Source organism: Cervus elaphus, chromosome 30 (assembly GCF_910594005.1).
Source record: "Cervus elaphus chromosome 30, mCerEla1.1, whole genome shotgun sequence".
NCBI classification, from domain to species: domain Eukaryota; kingdom Metazoa; phylum Chordata; class Mammalia; order Artiodactyla; family Cervidae; genus Cervus; species Cervus elaphus.
The window spans coordinates 30,414,868-30,437,561 of record NC_057844.1 but is presented as its reverse complement, the minus strand read 5'-3'; the positions used below and the strand labels follow the sequence as shown (position 1 = coordinate 30,437,561).

General features: G+C 47.9%; 1 protein-coding gene across 1 annotated transcript; it reads left to right on the top strand.

Moving 5' to 3' along the window:
• The first annotated feature begins 337 nt into the window (after window positions 1-337).
• On the top strand, window positions 338-22,238 carry LOC122687000 (arachidonate 5-lipoxygenase activating protein). The gene is made up of 5 exons (XM_043892418.1): window positions 338-479; window positions 6,944-7,043; window positions 13,571-13,641; window positions 16,597-16,678; window positions 21,787-22,238. The coding sequence occupies exons 1-5, from the start codon at window positions 410-412 to the stop codon at window positions 21,947-21,949; spliced, it is 486 nt and encodes a 161-aa protein (XP_043748353.1). The 5' UTR covers window positions 338-409; the 3' UTR covers window positions 21,950-22,238.
• Window positions 22,239-22,694: the final 456 nt, after the last annotated feature.

Genomic DNA, 22,694 nt, shown 5'->3' with positions numbered 1-22,694 from the left:
TTCCTTCACTCGTTCATTCATTCATCCAGGGCTTATGCGGCTGCTACTCTGAACCCTGCCATGTGTCAAGTATTTATTTATTTTCCTAGGAATTCAAAGAAAGAAAGAAACACGGTACTCCTGGACACAGACCTTTTAGGTGCTCCATGAATAAAAACAAGTTTCACTTTTTAGTCCCTTCCTTCTCTACTCCTGAGCCCTGCTTCTTCTGGCAGGAGAGGCTGAGCCCAGGGCTCTTTGGTGGCTAGTTTAAAAAAAAAAAAAGGAAGAAGAAGGCCTGTAATTGTGCTGGGACCTTCGGAAATGCTAATGATGAAAGGCAGAGTCCGGCTCCTACTTCCCCTTCCTGTACAGTGCGGGTGTGGGGTGCCAGGGAGCTGAGCGGTCCTGCTAGGAACCCGAAACAGCCATGGACCAAGAAGCCGTGGGCAATATCGTCCTGCTGGCCATTGTCACCCTCATCAGCGTGGTCCAAAATGGTAAGGGAAGCCCCTCCCTCGGGGTCGGCTTGATGTCTCGGTGTTTGAGAGTCAGGCTTACACACTTGTGTGTTTGTGTGTGTATATGTGTGTACACTTTTTTCTTATCTGTATTTGTGTCTTTATTTGACTGTATAGGGATGCATACACTTCTGTGTGAATTGGGAGTTTTCCTTCTCCCCATCTTTCTTTGGCTTTAATGGGGATGATTAATCATGTCTGTAAAGCTGGAGCAGCAAGTTGGTTGTATAGAAACCATCACTGAAGTGTTGCAATCAGCACTTTAACTATTAATTACTGTGGCCAGTTGGAGGGCAGGAAGCCTGAAAGTGACAATCAGATATATGTTCACCCAGACACTGGGTTATACCCAGTGCAGCAGGCTGACTTCAGTGCAGTAGGAGTTACCTATTACCTGTAGGCTAAAAAAAAAAAAATAAATTTGGCCAGTGTGAGGGGGGACTTTACTTTTTCATTATTTTACCTCTGTATTGCTTTTTTATTTCTTTTGATGAAATATGTTCTTTGCAATACTTCCTTTTTCTCTAGCAATGTGTAATTTTTGAAGCATTCTTTGGTAGACATCACGTACTTACATAAAGGGAGAGAGGGTCAGAAGGATTTCCTTGTTTGCGGGTTGCATTTCCATTAACCCTGTGCTGTGCTGTGCTTAGTCGCTCAGTCGTGTCTGACTCTTTGCGACCCCATGGACTGTAGCCCACCAGGCTGCTCTGTCCATGGGGATTCTCCAGGCAAGAATACTGGAGTGGGTTGTGCCCTCCTCCAGGGGGTCTTCCTGACCCAGGGATCAAACCCAGTTCTCCTGCATTGCAGGCGGATTCTTTACCATCTGAGCCACCAGCGAAGCCTAAGAATACTGGAATGGGTAGCCTATCCTTTTTCCAGGGGATTTCCATTAACTCTGCTGTCACTTAACCCAGGCAAAAGACCTAGAACTGAGAAAGGCAGGACAGGGCGGAATTTCTCTTTAAATTCCTAAGTCAGGACTGTCTCAGACTCTTTTTATCAGCATGGCCAGTGTCTTTGGGCTTTGCAGTTTATGAAGACAGAGAGAAAAAGGGGAAGACTTACTCTGCAACTTAACGGTAATTTCTGAATGTTCAAATACTGTTACACTTTGGAAATGTGGGTATTCACTCAATTTGAGATATCCCGATATTTTCCCCCAACTTGAGTGTGGCCTTAGGTTGGTGATGAGCCTTCTGGGCACAGAGTAAGGCTCCCCATGGCCTCCTGGCATCAGAGAGACCAACTTTGCATACTCCAAGTCTGGTTCCTCCGTGGAACAACACTTGGCAGCTTTCTGACCCGAACATTTTCATAGTTAAGGGTCACACAACAGGGCCGCAGCTCTGAGAGGGGACAAATGGCTCCGGGTGAGGCTGCCGTGGCCCCAGGCCACTGCTGTTTCATGCAGGTGCCATGTTGGGGCTCTCTCAGCCTCTGTGAATCTCCAAAGGACCATTTATTCAACCTGCATGCTCCCACAGGGACTCTGCCTGGTCCAGGAAGGGTCCTGCATCCATGGGGATGTAGCAGCAAACAGGGAAACCAGGTTTCTGCCCCCAGGAAACGGGAGGGTAGCAAGAGATGATGGCGGGCAGGAAGCAGGAAGCCTGCTGTGAAGCCTCGAGTCCCCGTGGAGGCAGTTGCATGGGTGCTGGTTGTTCGGGTGCCCCCTCTGGCCCTCCCTGACACCCGTCAGGATTGGTGACAGGACGGGAGCCGGGGTCCCCTCAGCTGCCCATGCAGAGGTTCGCGTCCACCCTGAGTTGCTGGCCCCGGGTCCAGAGCTGAGTAGGGGGACGCTGTGTGGTCCCACCCCCCCGTGAGAACAGAGTCTCTTCCCCTCCCCCGAGATGCCCCGGGACCTGGCCCTGGAGTGTCCGGTGAGTCCTGGGCTTTTCTGTAGAAGCACAGGGAACCCTGAGCAGACTTGCTCATTGTGGACGATGAGATTTCTAATCATTTTTGGCAGATGAGATTAGGTCGTGAGGAGGAGAGAGGATCGATGGCCACATGTCTGAGCTCTAACCGCAATCTTTCAGCCAGCCATCTTGGATAGGTGACAATGGGACGCAGTGGCCTTGCTGATACAGTCCCATGAGCTGATGATGCTTCCTGCGGGGGAGGGAGACGGGAGTGGACCAGCTCCTGCTTTGGGCTGGAGACTTTTCATCCTGGACACATTGTCAATTGGGCTGTATTTGTGGCGGTGTGGACAGCACGGCACCCACGTCACGGCCTCTGTTCCTCCCCTTCCCCGGCCCTTGAGCAGCAAGGGCACCGTGTGGACAGAGTGATTTTGCAATGGTTGGGGCAGTTTTGAAGCCACAGAAGGAGTCCTTGGCTCCCTTCAAAGGCTTAGGATCAGCCCTGCTCATCTCTGAGGCACAGAGCAAGGCTTGCTGGTCATGCTGAGACCACCTTTTAACTCTGTTCAATGTGCTGGTGCAGGGGAATGAGAGAAATTCAAGTGACTCGGGAGATAACACCTCTACCTGTTTTAACCTTGAGCTTTTAGGCAAACGCAAAGGTCCAACCGAGGTCCAGAACCTCCCTTTGCAATTCTAATTAACCTTGGGGTTGCAGCCAAAGGTCTACCTACCGTACTGAATGCAGAAAATACACAAAAACTCTGCCCCCACCCCAGTTACATTTGAAACCCTTCCTGTTAGCTTTAGGAATGATTTACATGCTGTTGCCAGGCACTGTGTACTTCGTGTTTGTCCCAAGACAAGGAGTTTCGGGCCCTGTGTCTGTGACAGTTTGGGGGTGAGGGGGGCACGCTCTGGCTCCCAAGTCCCCAGAGGAGAGGCAGAGCCCACCGGCCCAGTGAATTTCCTCCCCTGCCTCCCAAACGCTCTGGAGTCATCAAGATCATTGAACCTGAGGCCCCCTCCCAGCTTGATCCAGCATAATGCATGTTTGGGAACACAGACCACATTTAAAGTTTGAGTGACCTGCACCAGAACTACCAAAGCCTGGTTTCCCAGGTCGTGTAGACGGATGCACTTCCTCTGCGTAGCATCCAGAGGGCCTCCCACTTCTCGGCCAGGGTGCCAGCAGCTTTGACATGGAGCAAACCTGGGAAACGTGGCTTTGGAGAAAATGATTCCCACGGGAAGCCAAACTAATTAGGTTGGAGGGGGGGAGAGTGAGCTGAGGGGAGGGACCCAGGTCCTTGTGCATGGAGACCTTGTGAATGGTGACAGCAGAAGTCTAGACCGCATCCTCAACAGCCCCTACTGAACACTCCCAGGACGGAGAGCTCACAACGCACTGGGCTCACTCTTCCCATTGTCAAATGTATTGAGAATTTGCTTTGTGTCATGTATGGTGCTTTGCACTGGTCATAACATGATCTCATTTAATCCTTGCCCCCTATGAAATATTCTACCTTTATTACTCTTATTTCACAGAATAACTAAGTGGAGCTTAGAGAGCTTAGAGAGTTAGTTGGAGATTCCAGAGTCAGTAGTGGTGAAACTGGGATTCAAAGCTACTTCAAAACGTGGAAGTTTACATGACGTGTGTTGTCTTGGATTCATTCATTCGAACACTCACAGCTGGGGTTCTCTGTTACATTGAACTGAAACTGCTGCCCTCTAATTTCTATCCACTGGTGTGTCTGTTCTTTGGAAAAGCTTAGACTGTGCCTGCAGCATCTGTGTTTCCAAAGTCACCTGAAACATCCCTGGTTCAGCATATCATTTCTCAGCCGACTTCGTTTCAAGTCCCTAGTCATCGGATTACTCCTTCCCACCCCACCCACCACCAACTTGCCATCTTCTTTCTAAGATGCAGGTGGGTGTTTTTCATGCAAGAAATCTGTTCCCGAAATCCAGACACCAGTTCTGTTAAAATGATGGAGGTGTGAGCTATTCTTGTGTATCACAGGGCTGACTCATACTAAAAGAAAATCTCAGAATCTTTTTATGTGATCCTGAGAAAGTTATTCACCTTCTCTGACCCACAGTTTCCTCAAGAGAGAGGTGGAGTTACTAATAACCTTCCACATGTGGTGGCTGAAGGTGTTGCCTGAGATAATACCCGAGTCACTGGCAGAGGCCAGCATGTGGTAGGTTCTTGGTGACCGTTTGCAGCCTTCTCCTCTGGTCTCTCTCTGTCCCTCTGGTTTGGCCTGATGTTAGCAGCCAGCCAAGAGCAGTGTGTGAATGCTCTCTGCATGCACAGTTTCTGTAACATGGTCAAGGATATGGAGTATGGAGTGTCAGTGTTTGGAGGAGTGGACAAACGTGGCCCAACTCTTTCAAGTTTAGCTTGGAAGGAAAGAGAGGTAGACCCTAGTGGGGGTTCAGGACAGAGGCAGGCTTGTTTTTGTTCTGTTTTGAGGTTAGGAGAGATTTGAGCATGTTTCAAGGGTAAAGATTAGGATAAAAACAGAGACCGAAGATTTACAAAGTAGGGCAAACATCAATGAACAAAAACCCAAAGAGGCTGGCCAAAGCAGGGTCAAGGTCGCAGGTAGAGGGCTAAGACTTAAAAAAGAGGAAGGCGCTATTCTTGGGCAAGGAGAGGAAGAAGAGAGGCAGGCTGAGAGAAGAAGGGCCCCACCATGCAGCTGGTTGCAGAAGTAACCTCGGACTTTCTTAATACTGTCCCTGCTTTTGTGTTCAGAGGCACGGGTGTCACCTTGGGTTCTGGAAAGACAGTGATCAGAATTTCCACTGTGTTCTGTGGGGAGAAGAGACGTCCAGAGCAGACAGTTGGGTACTCAGACCTCAAATTGCTGATGGAGTCCCTGCAGTGAGCTTCTATGTGATAATAAGAGGATGAACATACTCTTGCATGCCCAGCTGGACTCAAATCCCATCACCCCTCCCTGCTCCCCAGTGGAGGGACTGAGAAGGTTATTCAACCTCTCTGATCCACAGTGCCCTTGTCGATGCATGGAGATGTACCGCCCGCTTCATAGAGCACGTGTCCAGCGTCCGCCAGAGTGCCATCATGAAGCCAGCCCTGAGGCTCTGCCTGGTGTGGGTACAGTCCTAGGGGAAGAATGTGCTTTCACCAAAAAGCAAATCATAAAGGCTTTTATCCACGGACACAATGGATGAGGCAGGCATCCTTTTCAGCTCTTTTCGAGGAGGCTAATGTGAAGTTGATAAAAAGAAATCCTGTGAGTGGGATCCCTGACTGTCACCCTTCTTTTCTTTTTTCACTCTTGAAATAGGAGGAAAGGAATAAAATAGGAGGGGTGGGAGAGTGAGAAAGAGAAAAGAGGAAAGAGAGAGAGGGAAGGAGAGACCGTGTTCCCCCCTCCCCACCATCCAGCCTGTAGACAAGACAGACTCTGTCTCCCCAGCATCTCTTCATCCCACAGCCATCACCCTAACCAGCTCCCGTCCTGGGTCTCACCCCTCTAAGCCCTCACCACGCTAAGACAGAGTGGCTTTCTGGCTATGCCATTCATCAGCTTGCACCTGTCAGTCTCTCCAAGTTTCCTCAAGATGGCAATAAATGCAGAAGTTCTTAACGTGGCTCTCCTCAAGGTCATGGTCACGCTGCTGGTTTGAGAGCTACGTCCCTGCCACCATCTGCTCGGCCTTGGCTCACTCACCACTTTTCCTTGAGGCTCCCTCTGGCCACGCTGACCAGCACCCCTGGAGGCCCCTGTCCTGCTCTGCCTTCGCGTTTGTCCACAGCTCAGCACACCATGTGATTTTAATTCTTACATATTGTTTGCTGTGTGTGGTCTGTCTCCTCTCCTCGTATCCTCGCTGGAACATAAGCTCCTGAGGCCAAGGCTGTGTGTATGTATGTTGTTCTCTGATACAAGCTGAGTGTCTGGAACGTGGCGAGTGATAACAGAGAAATGGCATTGAGAGAGCGATTCACCGCCTGCCTCTCTTCAGCCTCATTTGTAATTCTGCCAGGTTAATGCTCCCCATTACTGCTCTCCCCACCTCCCATCTCCCAGTAAACTGGATGTGCTAACCCCAGAGGGTCTTGCTGCTGGACCTCTGCATATTCCATTCCGATAGAGTGAAGTGGTCTCCTCAGCTGTCCCCGGCCCCCTCCATCTGCTTGTTCTTCAGGTTTTATCATACCCGTCACTCCCTCTAGGAATCCTTCTGTGACCCAAACACTGAATTGTTGCCCCTCTTTGACCCTCGATGGCTCCATGTTCCCACTCAGTCTCAGCATGAGTCTTTCTTTACTTGAGTGTCTATTGCTTCTGGTGGTAGCATCCTTGAAAGTGGGGGCGTGTCTTGCTCACTACTGCCTCACCAACACCAAATGTAGCAATTAGTCGAGAGTAGCTGCTGAATACCTTTGTGCTCAGTGACATTTGATGGAGGACAGTTAGGGCTGTTTAGAGGTCGAGAGAAGGAAACATTTAACATTCCAGGAAAAATATTAAGATGCCAGGCTTGGGATATGTGCTCATTATAAATCCAAACCTTTCCTTCTGGCAGGGTTCTTTGCCCACAAGGTGGAGCACGAAAGCAAGACCCACAACGGGCGGAGCTTCCAGAGGACGGGGACGCTGGCCTTCGAGCGGGTCTACACTGCCAAGTGAGTCCAAACTCTGACACTGCTCCTTGACCCAGAGTGTGCCTGGGACAACCTTCTGGAGGCTGGGGTGTGGCGGGGGGATGGGTGGGTTCCAGAGAAGCTTGAACTTGACCCGGGAGACTTTGGGGACACTTTTCATCATCTTAGCAAGGTGCTGGTGTTTGAAGAGAGGAAGCAAAGGTGTTGGGGGTGTGGGAGTAGACCTCACAGCTCCTGCTCGGTCAGGAAAGCTCTCAGCCAGTCATTCGGTCATGGAGTTGACCAATTTCCTGGGGGTTAGTCCCAGGTGCCGCCATGCAAACCAGCCATTACTCACCGGCTGGCATCAGAAGCAACCAGCAGGACTGGCAGGCGGCTGCCTGCTGCCCCGAGGGCACCTAAGCCTGGTCTCCTGGAGCGACCAGGATAGAGAGATTGAGGGTACTATGCACTTGCTTTTCTATCTCTCCTTCTTTACTTCTTTTAGCAGGGAAACATTGCTGGAAAACACCTGAACAACTCAGGGAAGGAGGAGGGATGCTATTTGGGATGCAAATCTGAACAGTGTTATCCAAACACTCATTTTCCTCTCTGCCAAATGCATTTAGACACAGGGTTCAGCTATCAGCCTGTGACCTGCTCCTCCATGCCTGTGACTGGAGGCTTGTTAGGAAGGGCAGCTGTAGCCCCAAGCTGACAGGGAGCTGGCCTTCAGTCTCGGCTTGGAGGTGACTTTGATGTTCCCCAGAGAGCCTTCTAAAACGGGGCTTAGGGCCACACAAGGAAAGTTCTAGAAGGGTAGGGAGATGTCGAAAGATGTGGTTTTAAGCCATGTAAGATGTTCACACTTATAGGAGGGGGGAACTGTGTGTGGGGCAACCCCAGCCCTTCTGTGCTGTGTGCAGGGGGCGATGGAGAGGAGCAAAGATGGGGTGCTCCATCTGGGATGATGCCAGAACCTCCCTGAAAATGGAATCCAAAACCAGGAATCCTGTTCTGCAGACCCACTGGAATGGGAAGCTTCTTCCCACCCAGATCACTGCATTCTCACCAGCAGCACTGTGCTCTCATGAACACAGCTGGTCAGTATTGGAGAAGTGGGGGCAGGGGAATTTCTCTGTACCCAGTGGGAAGCTAAGCTTCCATCTTGCCAGCAATGAGGAAGGGCCACAGCAGGCCAGGCTGCCTGGTTTCTGCCTTTTCTTCCAGGAGAGAACCAGCTCTCCTTCTCAGAAGCTGCCATGGGACTGCCCTGGTGGTTAAGACTAGGCACTCTCAATGCAAGGGGCCCGGATCCGGTCCCTGGTCAGGGAGCTAGATCCCACATGCTGCAACTAAGATCCGGAGCAACCAAATAAATAAAAATAAAATTAAAAAAAAGAAGAAGATGGCGAAGCCACCGCACTGACCTGGTCCCCACAGCCAGCCTCCGGATTGTGGAAGTGCCCTTATGCGGCTGGCTGTGCTGTCGTTTGAAAGACAGTTTGGAAGTTCTGCAATGGCATGCGGTCCCTGAGGTCAGAAGATGCTAGAGGAGAGTGGTGGGTGATCAGTGCTGCCTGGGGGTCTTGACTTTCCTACTTACCCTTCAAGAGAGGGGAAGGAGACTGAGGGGAGGACAGTGAGTTGTGGAGAGTTCGGATCTATGGTGGGGGTAGAGGAGAATTTTCTGTAAGATAAAGGTCATCCAGACACTCTCGTGGTTCTGTTACAAAAACCACTTCCTCCCTGGCCAGATTGCAGCACCTTGTGTGTGCCTGAGGTGGGTTGTGGAAGGCTCTGCAGATAACGCAGTGGTTGTTACCATCCACTGGCCACGCCCAGGGCCTCCAATCTGAGCGCCTCGGCCAGGAAACCACCGGGAAGAAAGTCATCCCCAGTGAGAGCTTCCCCGGGGGCCTCCAAAAGCACTCGAGGGGTGTGAAATGAGCCATGGGGATGCAAGAAGAAGAGAACATGTATTTACTGTCGCTATCTATAGGAAATGAAGCTTCACTCAGTTTTAATATACATATTGAGAAGAGTATGTGTATATAATTTGTACATAAATGTACCTGTCATAAGCTTATACCATCAAAAGTCTTGGTTGATGGAGTGTGGGATCGTAAATGTTTAGAGACCATAGAAAGGGAAGATAGCATAAAGAATAAATGATGCTGGTGGACTGAAAAGACTAATGCATGTTTTTCAGCATAAAATATGGCTGTGGACTGATACAGACCGTTCAAGATTTGGGGGCTGTCAATAAACAAGACATCCCAGCCAGGTTATGCCATTAGTTCAGACTGGACTTCAGTTAATCAGCTGCTCTACCTCCTATCTCCTTTGAGGGCAGAGCTGAGTCTGATTTTGAGAGAGAAAAGGACCTTGACTGTCTTATCTTGTGTTTAACACACATAGGTTGAAGCTCCGTTCCCAGCTGGCGAGTGTAGGCAGAGGAGTCAAAGTTTGATTTTTGGAGAAAAGTCTCAGTTAAGGGACCTAAGGTTCTTCCCCAAGGGTGCAGGTGAGCACAGACTATGGAGAGAAGATGGGTCTCTGGAGGTGTGTAATTTTCCAAAATGGGTCCCCTAGGTTACAAGTTTGTGGGCTACTAACAGGTGTGACAGGGAAACAGATTCCCCACAGCAAGATTTTTGAGACCCTTTAAAGTGCTAAGAGACACTATGATGCTTGGTTCTCCAAGAAGGGGAGGTCTTATTGAACTACAGAAAACCCTCCTTAAAAAAAAAAAAAGCGTATCAAAGGTTTGGTGTCTCACAAAAATGCATTTTGGTAAATGACACCCTAAGGTTTCTCCTCCCTTGCACCTCTCATCCTAGGCTCACTTCTAAGTGGCATGGACTTGTCCAATGATTTGAACGTGATCCATCTACATTGGTTCTATTGATTGGTATTGATCCTATTACTGTTATTAATGATGTTTGCTACATTAATTAATTAATTTAAAGTCTTATTGAGACAGAGTTGATTTACAATGTTGTGTTAGTTTCAAGCATACAGCAAAGTGATTCAGTTACATGCATGCATTCTAAGTTGCTAAGTTGTGTCCGATTCTTTGTGACCCTGTAGACTGCAGCATATCAGACTTTTCTTTCACTACCTCCTGGAGTTTGTTCAAACTCATGTCCATTGAGTCTGCGATGCCATCTAGCCATTTCATCCTCTGTTGCCCGTTTCTCCTCTTGCCCTCACTCTTTCCCAGCCTCGGGGTCTTTTCCAGTGAATTGGCTCTTTGCATCATGTGGCCAAAGTATTGGAGCTTCAGCTTCAACATCAGTCCTTCCAATGAATATTCAGTGTTGATTTCCTTTAGAATTGACTGGTTTGATTTCTTTGCTGTCCAAGGGACTTTCAAGAGTTTTCTCTAGCACTGCAGTTCATAAACATCAATTCTTCAGTGCTCAGCCTTCTTTATGGTCCAACTCACATCCAACTCACATGACTACTGGAAAAGCCACAGGTTTGACTAGACAGACCTTTGTTGGCAAAGTGATGTCTCTGCTTTTTAATACACTGTCTAGGTTTGTCATAGCTTTTCTTCCAAGGAGCAAGCGTCTTTTAATTTCACAGCTGCAGTCACCACCCACAGTGATTTTGGTGCCCAAGAAAATACAATCTGCCACTATTTCCACTTTTTCCCCATCTACTTGCCATGAAGTGATGCAACCAGATGCCATGATTTTTGTTTTTTGAATGTTGAACTTTAAGCCAACTCTTTCACTCTCTTCTTTCACACTAATCAAGAGGCTCTTATTCAGTAAGTGCTTCACCCCAAATGGTAGATCTTTAAGGGGCTCCTGTCCTGTGGAATTATTACTGTGTCCATAGGTCAGTGGAAGTTCTGGGTGTCCAGAACACCAAGTGAGTCAGCAGGCTTTGTTGGTTCCCCCATGCCCATATCCCAGGACAGGATACATTGGTTTCTTGTCTTTTCCACTTGTCAACTTCTCCAGTAAAGGATGTCTGACCATCAGAAAGACATGACGGCCGCTGTGGCCAGGGACACAGCCCAGCCTCCTTGGGGGCTCTATAAGGTACAGACTAAAGGCTGGTTATTCCAGGGTTCTCTGTGGTACCAACTGAATCATGACACCCCATCAATTTGAAGGTTGATATTTAGGAGAAAAATCATGAGAAGCACATCAAGAAGCTGTCAGAGGAAGACTCTAAGAAAGGAATTTGGATAAAAGTCCAACTGTATTTTGAAGACTGCATTTTTTAAATACCTTTTTGGCTGCACTGCACAGCACATGGGATCTTAGTTGACTGACCAGGGTTTGAATCTGCAACCTTTGTATTGGAAGCATAGAGTTTTAACCACTGAACTGCCAGGGAAGTCTGAAGAAAATTGCATCTTTGAGTTTACCTCTGTAGTTTGAATTCCCTTAGACCAGTGGTTCTCAAACTTGAGCATGTGTCAGAATCACCTGGAGGGCTCTTTAAAATCTTACTGGGCAGCCCCCAGAATTTTAAATTCTGTAGGTCCAAGGAAGACATTAACATTTACATTTTTAAGAAGGTCCCTGGTGATTCTGATACAGCTGATCCAGGGACCACACCTTGAGAACTGGTACATTAGACCATCGACTCTTAGAGCTTAAGTGGATCTCAGAGTTATTCATCATTCGTCTCTTGGTTTTACCAGTAAGGAAACCAAGTCCAGAGAAATTGCTTTGCCAATGACAAACAGCTGGTTAATGTTAGGTTGGGGACCAATCCTCATCATGTGTCCCTCCCGCTGTGTTGTATCACCTTTCCCAGTTCATCCTTCTGTGTCTTGTTATGCTGTGTTTCCATGGATGTCTGGATAGATTGTCCTGATCTCAACTGAAGCTTTTCAAGAGGACACTCACTAATTGAGTGCAGGCAGACTTCGTTTTATAACACTTCACAGATACTGTGTTTTTCACCAGCTGAAAATTTGTCGCGGCCCTGCATCATCAGATGATGGATAGCATTTTTTAGCAATAAAATATTTTTCATTAAGGAATGTACCTTGTGTTTTAGACATCATGCTATGGCACACTTATTGGGCTGCAGTGTAGCATAAACATAACTTTTATGTGCACTGGGAAACCAGAACATTCCTGTGAGTTGTGTTATTGCAGTGTTTGCTTCATTGTGGTGGTCTGGAGCTCAACCCACGCTATCTCCAAGGTGTGCCTGTAGGGTTGAAGAGGTAATAGTCCTGGTTTTAGAGTCGTATTAAGTTCTGGCTTTCCTACTCTGTATCTGGGTGACCCTGGGTAAGTTATCTTCAGCTTCTCCAAGATTCAGTTTCTCATCTGAAACATAAGAAAATTGTGGTAGGCAGAAGAATGACCCCCAAAGATGTTCACATCCTGATCCCAGGAACACGTGAATAGGTTATGTTACGTGGCAAGGGGCAATTACGGTTGCTAAGCAGATGAATTTAAATTAAGAGACTATTTGGGGTTATCTGGGTGGGACCCAATGTCATTGCAAAGGTCCATCAGATGTGCAAGAAGAAGGCAGAAGAGTTGAGGTTGCAAAGACTTCATCAGCCATGGCTGGCTTTCAGGTTGGATGGGGCTTTGAGCTAAGGAACACAGGTGGCCTCTAGAAGCTGGGAAAGGCAAAGAGACAGAAGCAGTGCATCTCCAGAAGGGATGTAGCAATGCTGACATCTTCATTTTGGTCCATTGAGACTGACATCAGACTTCTGACCTGCATATAATACATTTGTCCTAACCCTCTGAGTTTGTGGCTACTTGTCCCAGAAGCCACAGGAAACTCGTGCAGTCACCACATGCACTGGCAGGATTGCCATGAGCTTAAAGGAGACCAAGGGTGTCAGACCCCAGTGCGGGGGCCAGGACTGCGCCCTGACAAAGCCATCAGCAGGATAACTCCCCAAGTGCCGCCTTTGCCTGGGCCACCCTGGCTCCTGTAACATGGGGGCTCGCCTGTCCTTCCTCAGCTTGGCCCACGTGTCTGAGCTGACTTGTATGTCTGACCTGAAGGTCTACTTAGGTCCCTCTCTTGACCCCACCCTGACTGCCACCCAGCCCTGCTGTCTGCGTTACTCACTTTTCAATTCTAAGAAGTGCTGTGGCATAGCCAGGAGCAGGATCCCTGCCAAGGAGAATCCATCAAGAAATGGCTTCACCGGGGAAGGCAGTAGATGGATTCCAAGCTTGTGTCTGCTTTACCCTGCTGTCTGTTTCTGGAGGTCAGAGGAATTATGAATGGAGTCCATGCCTTGTGAGATGTGCGTGCGTGTGTGCTAAGTCGCCTCAGTCGTGTCTGACTCTGTGTGACCCTATGGATTACAGCCCACCAGGCACCTCTATCCATGTCGACCAGGCTCCAGGCAAGAATACCAGAGTGGGTTGCCATGCCTTTCCTCCCAGGGATCGAACCCACATCTCTTATGTCTCTCGCATTGGCAGGAGGGTTCTTTACCACTGGGGCCACCTGGGAAGCCCGCCTTGCAAGACAGGGATTATTATTTAGGGTTTCAGGTAATTTTCAGACTAAACTGAGGCCTCTAATTTTTTTCCCCTTGTTTATTTATTCTGCAGCCAGAATTGTGTGGATGCCTACCCCACCTTCCTTGTCATGCTCTGGAGCGCCGGGCTTCTCTGCAGCCAAGGTAACCCGGGCTTTTCTCCTTGTGTGTTCTCTCTCCAAAATGTATGTCACCAGGAGGTGTGAGTGTAGGCTTTTTTGTTGAAAAGACTTTGTCTGCTCTCCAGCTCCAATTCACAAAGCCCCGGAGAGGTGAGACCCTCCAGAGGTCGTTTGCCGGTGGGCGGGGTGCCAGGGTGGGCCCGGCGGTAATGCATCGCTAATGCTGGCTCCCTGGTGGCTGGTTGAGAGCGGCTGCGCTGACAAGGGTGGTTTCAGGCTAAATGTGACTCAGAAGCCTTAAGCAGCATGAGCTCAGACACAAGGGCATTCTGAATGAGAGCGTGAGGTGTCTGTTCTGGGTGACCGTCACCTGGCTGACTGCTTGCTCATTGCCTTCTGCATGGTGCTCCTCCTTCCGGCACGGGTCGAGGTCTCCAGCCTCCCTGGTCCTCAGCAGCCCACAGTCTTGACTTCAGCAAGTTGGATTCCCAAAACTGATTTAAAATTAAACGGAAACCGAGTGGTATTTTTGGCCCACTTTGGAGACTGGCCTTGTGTCTGTGAAGGTTTGGTGTAACCTGGCCGGCTTCCATGCTGTGGCCCAGCCATGCGAGAGAAAAGGCTGCTAGTGTCCTGTGATAGATGATTTCATCCTTATTGTGGTGACTCACGCAATAAAGTAGGTAAAGTGGACATTGTTGCCCCCTGTTGTTACTTTCGAGGATCTTTTGATTCAGGGAGATAAGTAACTTATTCAAGGTTGCTCAGCTGGTGGGTCACGGAGCCAGAACGGACTCCCAGGGGTTTCAGGATAAATCCTGGGTTTTTCTCATGTGTCCTCTTACTTTATTCATTTCCATAAAAATATACACTGAACACCCACTATGTGCCAAGCCCTGTTCCCTGAATACACAGCAGTAAATAAGACAGATATGGCGGTGAAGCACACAGCAGTTGGCAAGATGGACCACAGAAAATAAATGAATGGATTAATTCGTTGCCAAGACTGAGACACACCATGAAGGAAGAGAATCAGGTGCAATGAGAGAGGAGAGAGGTGAAGGCCGGGAGCAGAAACCACTTCAGGAGCACGAGATGATCCATAAGGCTGTCAGGAAACATGTCTTAATCTCCCACTTTCTATCCTCAGTTAAATAAGAAACATGTCTGGCATCACCTGAAAAATGAAGTCAAACTACACTTAGAGTAGAAGTTATGATTCCTTTTATGTCTTCTTAGATGATACTTGATAGAGATGAATCTGGAGTTATTCTGGTTGGATGAAGGGAGTTGAAAAGGGTTTCAGGGCCTGGAAGTAAGCATTTTCTGCCAAAACCAGTGTTGGCATTGCCGGGAGACAAAACTGTCAGTCACTCCTGCTCGGTGTAATAGTCATTTCCTATAAATACGGTAGATTGGGTAATTTTTCAGGTGAAAGGAACACCAGCCTAAACCCATCACATTACAGAGCAGGAGCCCAAACCTCAGGGGAACCTGCTCAAACCCGAGGATTTTAGAGCCTGGTTTTGAACACACGACATCTCTCCTGGTGTTCCAAACAGCTCAGGTCCACACCAGAGGCAGGCACCGATCCCCAAATACGGACAGTGAGTTCAGTCACTGTGCCCCCTGATTTCTATCAGCTCGTGTTCAGTTCAGTTCCCGGTAACAGAAAGGTGGGCCAGTAAGTTAGTTCAAAGCCATCTATCTGAAAGGGACCAACCAGGAAAAACCTTGTCCAAGGCAGCTGTGAATTGTCACAACTTTGAAACCATCAGAGAAGAGAGGATTGGAGACCCGAGTACCCAGAGGGCCTGGAGCACTACCTGACACATAACAAGTGCTCTGTTAATGCACTTTATTTGGTATTTGAATAACGCTGGGGGTGGGGGCGGGTTTCGAAGAATTTTTATACCCATATTCTGTCTCACCCTCATAGTAATTCCTGATAGGTAGAAAAAGTGTAATCAGCCCTTTGTCAAATGTATTAATAGAATGAGTTAAGCATGAGCTCCTGATTGTAACAGTCCTGATGGGGCTGGGTTTCTAACTCTTGGCTCCAAGCGTTCAGGACTCCATAGGGTTGTTTGGCTTGTGTGTTTTCCTCACAGGGTTGGAATGCAAAGGGCATTTCTTTCCCTGGAGATCTTTCCTAAACCATAGCAATTGTTCAGAAAAGGTTGAGCATCATGATTCCTGGAGATCCACAGGTGAAGGGTGTACTTTGTAAGGACCAGTTTCAGAGTAGGGCTCCGGGAGCAAGTCTAGCTTTCCTCCTAGATACACACACACTCAAACACAGACACATGTACATGCACCTACCAGCTGACAATCTTACACAAGTCCCTTGACTGCTGGAATCCATGTTTCCGCATCTGGAAATAGAAAAGACCAAACCAAGACTTCCCTGGTGGTTCAGTGGCTAAGGATCCGCCTGCCAGTGCAGGGGGCACAGGTTTGATCCCTGTTCCAGGAAGATCCAGCACGCTGCAGGACAAGTAAGACTGTGTGCCTCAATTACTGAACCCGTGCTCCTGAAACATGAGAAGTCACCACAATGAGAAGCCCACTCACTGCAACCAGAGAGTAGCCCCCACTTGCCACAACTAGAGAAAGTCCAGGTACAGCAAGGAAGACCCAGCACAGCCAAAAATACAATAAATACATAAAACAGAAAAAGATGGTACCAGTCATGTGAAAAGGATTCCCATTAGATGCTGGGTATGAAAAGACTTTGTATGAAACGACACTGTGATACCAATGCAAGGTAGCATGACTATTCTTAAGGAGCTCAGGAGGCTTCCTGTCCCCGGCTCTTTGCTGAACTCACGTCAGCCCCGACTGGCAGAAGCTGAGGCCTCTGCTTGATTTTGCGACCAACACTGATTACCTAATGGCTGTGTTAGTACTGGGTTCACTTAGTACTTAGTTTTGGCGTCTAGGACACTAACACGGGCATTGTCCTTTCTCCTCTTAGTTCCTGCTGCCTTTGCTGGACTGATGTACCTGTTCGTGAGGCAGAAGTACTTCGTTGGCTACCTGGGGGAGAGAACTCAGAGGTAGGCCGCTGGGACGGTGTAAGAACCATGGACGGAGTGGCACTTTTCCAGCAGGAAGAGTGGTCGGTCATTCAACGATATTCCACTGACCAGGCAAGACCACGAGGTGTCGGATGGGGGAGGGCGACTCAGTCCCTCATCCTTTTTCCTCCTTGAACTTTGCTGGTTCTGGAAATACAGCCAGGGCCCTTGACTAGTTTTCCCATTAAAAAAAAACAAAAACAAAAAACATTCCTCCAAGTGGTGCTGGGCTCCCAAAAGGATGTTTAAAAGCATGCCTTGCAAAATCACAGCCTCTACTCCCACCCTGCCGCATCTGGGCCTCGAATTACGTCCCCCTCTCTGGCTTCCCAAAGCCTGCCGAGAGTGAAGCATGCTGTTGTCTGCCTGGGGGAAGGAGAACTATAGCATGCGCCTTGTGATAAGTTCTCTTGAGTAACAGACATCGGGGACCCGCGGAAGGAATGTTGAGAAAGTCAAACACAATCACCGGTGGCAGACAGAGACAGTGTAGGCGACAAGTGTCCTTTCCTTAGTCCTGGGTTGGGAAAGCCGGGTTTTAGTAAAGTAAATGATGATACTTAGAGAAGAAAGGTTCGAGTTGCAGTTTCCGCCAGTTCCGGAGCGATCAGAGTCGCTGATGGGTTCCAAGGGTGGGGAAGATGCTGTGGGGGCTGCTGCCCACGTGCTGCCCCCGCGCTCACCCCCCCATTCTGCTTCTTGTTCCTCTCCATGTCTCACAATAGCGCCCCCTACTCCCCGTTTGATTCCTGGATTGGAAAGATCTGCTGGAGAAGGGATAGGCTACCCACTCCCGGATTCTTGGGCTTCCCTTGTGGCTCAGCTGGTAAAGAATCTGCCTGCAATGTGGGAGACCTGGGTTCGATCCCTGGGTTGGGAAGATCCCCTGGAGAAGGGAAAGGCTACCCACTCCAGTATTCTTGACTAGAAAATCCCACGGACAGAAGAAGAGCCGTGTGGGCTGCATTCCACGGGGTTGAGAAGAGTCAGACACTTTCACTTTCTGGTGGATAAGGCTGCCCAGTTCAGAGAGGCTCCTCCTTCACGTGATCTTAGCCAGAAAGCTGAGAAGTGATCAGAGAACCCTCTTCAGTGACGACAAAGGCAGTGACTTCCCTGGAGAAGTTGTCTGAGAAGCTTTAAAGCCCCAGAGAACCACCTCCTTGAGGGACGCTACACCTCCAGTCCTTAGAAACATCCTGCCCAGACCGAGAACACCACTATTTCATTGGGAGGCACTCCTTTCATCCTTCACCACAGATTTATCTTGAACAGGTTCTGAAATAGCTTCACAAATCACTTTCCCTCCTTTCTGTAATGAGCATATGGTGGCCTCATTCATGTGATAAATCTGACTCACTACAATATTTGACTTTTAACAATTTAATTTCTTTGAAGCCTCTATTCTCTGGCAGAAAAAAAAATAGACTCCTTTACTTTCTTTCCACTTCTTTACCAACATTAGCAGGTAATTCTCTGTATTTGTCTTTGAGGCTGCCGGAACAAAGTGCTCCATGCAGACCAGGGGGTTTAAATAACAGGAATGTATTTTCTTATCGTTCTGGAGACTGGCAGTCCAAAATCAAGACAATGGCAGGGTTGTTCTTTCCTGAGGCCTCTCTTCTTGGCTTGTACTTGGCCGTCTTCTCCCTGTGTCTGTCCTCAAGGGTCTTCCCACTGTGTGTGTCTATGTCGTAACCTTCTCTGTAAAATGTTTTTTTAAATGCATTATTTATTTTTGGCTGTGCTGAGTCTTCGTTGCTTCACAGGTTTTTCTCTAGTTGTAGGGAGCAGGGGTTACTCTCTAGCTGTGGTGCGTGGGCTTCTCATTGCAATGCCTTCTCTTATTGTGGAGCTCAGTTCATCTCTGGGGTGCGTGGGCTTCAGTAGGTACAGTGCTTGGGCTCAGTTCTTGTGGCTCCTGGGCTCTAGAGCACAGGTTTCAATAGTTGTGACACATGGGGTTAATTATGCCACAGCGTGTGGGATCTTCCCAGATCAGGGATCGAACCCATGTCCCCTGCACTGGCAGATGGATTCTTTACCACTGAGCTACCAGGGAAACCCCACTAACCTTCTCTTTAAAAAAATTTTAAAAAACTTTTTTTGGCTGCGTGAGATCCCAGCTCGCCTGACCAGGGATCAAACCTGCATCCCCTGCATTGAAAGCACAAAGTCTTTTTTTTTTTAATTTATTTTAATTGGAGGTGAATTACTTTACAATATTGTGGTGGTTTTTGCTATACATTGACATGAATCAGCCATGGGTGTACATGTGTTCCCCATCCTGGCCCTCCCTCCCACCTCCCTCCCCATCCCATCCCTCAGGGTCTTCCCAGTGCACCAGTCCTGAGCACCCTGTCTCATGCATCGAACCTGGACTGGCGATCTGTTTCACACTTGATAATATACATGTTTCAATGCTATTCTCTCAAATCATCCCACCCTCGCCTTCTCCCACAGAGTCCAAAAGTCTGTTCTTTACATCTGTGTCTCTTTTGCTGTCTCACATATAGGGTCATCGTTACAATCTTTCTAAATTCCATATATATGCGCTAATATACTGTATTGATGTTTCTCTTTCTGACTTACTTCACTCTGTATAATGGGCTCCAGTTTCATCCACCTCATTAGAACCGATTCAAATGCATTCTTTTTAATAGCTGAGTAATATTCCATTGTGTATATGTACCACAGCTTTCTTATCCATTTGTCTGCTGATGGGCATCTAGGTTGCTTCCATGTCCTGGCTATTGTAAACAGTGCTGTGATGAACTTTGGGGTACATATGTCTCTTTAAATTCTGGTTTCCTCAGTGTATATCCCCAGCAGTGGCATTGCTGGGTCATATGACAGTTCTATTTCCAGTTTTTTAAGGAATCTCCACACTGTTCTCCATAGTGGCTGTACTAGTTTGCATTCCCACCAACAGTGTAAGAGGGTTCCCTTTTCTCTACACCTTCTCCAGCATTTATTGTTTGTAGACTTTTTGATAGCAGCCATTCTGATCGGCATGAGATGGTACCTCATTGTGGTTTTGATTTGCATTTCTCTGATAATGAGTGATGTTGAGCATCTTTTCACGTGTTTGCTAACCATCTGTATGTCTTTTTTGGAGAAATGTCTGTTTAGTTCTTTGGCCCATTTTTTAATTGGGTCACTTATTTTTCTGGTATTGAGCTGCAGGATTTGCTTGTATATTTTTGAGATTAATTCTTTGTCAGTTGCTTCATTTGCTATTATTTTCTCCCATTCTGAAGGCTGTCTTTTCACCTTGCTTATAGTTTTCTTCATTGGAAAGCACGAAGTCTTAACCACTAGACCACCAGGGAGTCCCTGACCTTCTCTTTTTATAAGGACTCCGGTTATAGTGAGTTAGGGTCTACCTGGTGTTCTGATTTTACCATTATCACCTCTTTAAAGACCCTCTTTCTAAATGCAGTCATTCTAAGGTACCAGGGTTTAGGACTACACCATATGGATGTGGGGGCGGGACGCATGCGCAGTTCAGCTCAGAAAGCTCTCTTTGGGGACCATACTTTTTTTTCCTAACAAAGAGCTAGAATAGGTCACTTCGTGAGCAGGACTGTGAGCAGGAAACTAAGGAGAGAGGAACACACTGGCCAAGGAGCAGGGAGCTGTCAGTTGGGGGGTGCCTCTCAGATCCTGCTGTGCCTGCGAGTCCCATGGGGAGCTTGTCCACAGTGTGGGTTCTGATCCAGTGGACCTGGGAGTCTGCATTTCCAACAAGCTCTGGTGCTGTTGGTCCGTGGATCACTGTGAGGAGTGAGGAGGTTGATACTCAGCTGCGAAACTATTTTCAAACTCTTGACACTGGAAAGCTAGGAGTTGCATCATGAACCTTTGGGGTCCCTTTCAATAAGATAAAATTTCTAACATTGAACCTATGGATACCACATTGTACTCTCTAGATTATAACAAGCAAGGGCCTGGCAGCCTTAAGGTACCTGTTTAGATGAGTTGGCTGTTCTTGGGGAGCCCTCCTGAGTGCCAAGGAGTCCCCTTGCTGGGGTCTTTACTAATAGCCTTAGCAACTAACAACCTTGGCAACCCAAGGGGCTTCCCTGGTGGCTTAGACAGTAAAAAATCTGCCTGCAAATGCAGGAGACCCGGGTTTGATCCCTGGTTCTGGAAGAATCCTCTGGAGGAGGGCATGGCACCCACTCCAGTGTTCTTGCCTGGTGAGCTACAGTCCATCGGGTTGCAAAGAGTACAACACGACTGAGTGAGTAACACTTTCACTTTTCACTTGGTGACCACTTGGCTGAACTTTCAAAACATACCAGTGCTGCAGGAGTGGACGATCCAGAGCCATCACAGAAGGATGTTCTAGAGGAGGGGAACCAGGGCAGCTGCCAAGCACAGCCGTGTGGTCATGTGTCACTGGAGAGACGCCTCCTGACCCCAGTGGATGCTCTGTGCAAGCAGTATGGGATTTAGAGCCTGTGAGAGAAGGAGACAAAATCATCCAGTACTAAAAAGTCTCCCTTCCTTGATTTGCTTCATATGTAAAGGCCTGCCTTCCAGCCCTGGAGGCCAGCTCTCATTAGTGGGAACTTGAGCTCCAGCCTCAGGAGATTAGATTGAGCCCTCGGATGCAAGAGCATCTCTTAGAATCCACCAGGCTTCTTGGTTCATGTACACCATCCTTTCTCACACAGAGGCCCTGAAAATCCTGCATTACACACAGCTGCCAGCATGGCTCTTACAGGCACTCCTGAGAGGGTCTTCGTGAATCCATGGGTTCCTAATCCCTGGTCAGAACCCCGGCTATCAGCGGAAGCACCACCTTCATGCCATCTGGGAGCTGGCATTCCCATGGTGCAGAGAAGCCAGAGAGCAGAGCCCTGATGGTGATGGGTTTAAGGCTCTTTTTGCTTGGTTCTGAACTAGATTCAATGACTAACACTAGCTAAGACACATCCATCCTTCATATGAAGTAAATGGAGCATTCTTGAGTCAGAGGAAGTATCCTTTAAACCCCATGTATTTCAAAGCGATAATATTTTTTGTTAAATTGGTGTCATTTGTGCTCTTCTCCAGTTTTCTCTCTGCTTCCTTTCCAGCACGCCTGGTTACATATTCGGGAAACGCATTATCCTGTTCCTATTCGTCATGTCCCTCGCTGGGATACTCAACTATTTCCTCATCGCCCTTTTCGGAAGTGACTTTGAAAACTACATCAAGACCATCAGCACCACCATCTCCCCTCTCCTTCTCATCCCTTGACTCTCTGCTGAATTCCGGGTGGGTGTGCTCAGCTAATCGATACCTAGAAGCCATCATAACTCAACCCTTTAAAAGAGGCTGTAAATCTAATGACCTGCTGGGCTTTGCAGCTTGAGTGAACCTCACTTTTCCTGGAAGAGGAAATGTTCACATCAGCCCCGCATCAGCTGTGGCCCCACATTTGCAAATGCAGATCCCTTCTGTGTGTTTCGTGACTTATCCTGCTTTCTGGAGAAGTTTTGTGACCCAGTTTATGTTTTCCTAAAATAAAATGCAGACATATGTTTGAGGCTGGTGGTTGAGTTTTGGGTGAGTATATTGCTACAGTTGAATAACTAGGCTGTTTTCCTCAACCTTAATGATGATAATAAAAAATATGCTATCTACACACACACACACACACACACACACACACACGCACGCACACACACACACATACATACATACGCTCCTGGAAGGTCACCAATGGTCAACTGGGAGTATCTCTGGGTGAAGACATTTGGGATATGTTTTTTACTCTGTTATTTATATTTTTGCATATTATTTGGAAAATTTTAAGGAGCAAATAAATACCACTAAACAAAGTAACAGGACACAACTGAAGACTGCCTTTTCCAAGATGTCTTCCCTAACTCCAGATTGGTCTAATGTTGCCCCCGACCCTCCATCGCACCCTATGCACGTCTCAACTGCAGCAAATTTATACCACGATGTCAAGCTGTTTCTTAGTCTGTACCACTGGTCC

Bases quoted from the DNA above. Each gene is read 5' to 3' on its own strand.
- LOC122687000 (XM_043892418.1), top strand. From the start codon at position 410: ATGGACCAAGAAGCCGTGGGCAATATCGTCCTGCTGGCCATTGTCACC. The intron at 7,044-13,570 runs GTGAGTCCAAAC...TTTATTCTGCAG, and splicing joins GAGCGGGTCTACACTGCCAA to CCAGAATTGTGTGGATGCCT. The intron at 13,642-16,596 runs GTAACCCGGGCT...TTCTCCTCTTAG, and splicing joins CGGGCTTCTCTGCAGCCAAG to TTCCTGCTGCCTTTGCTGGA.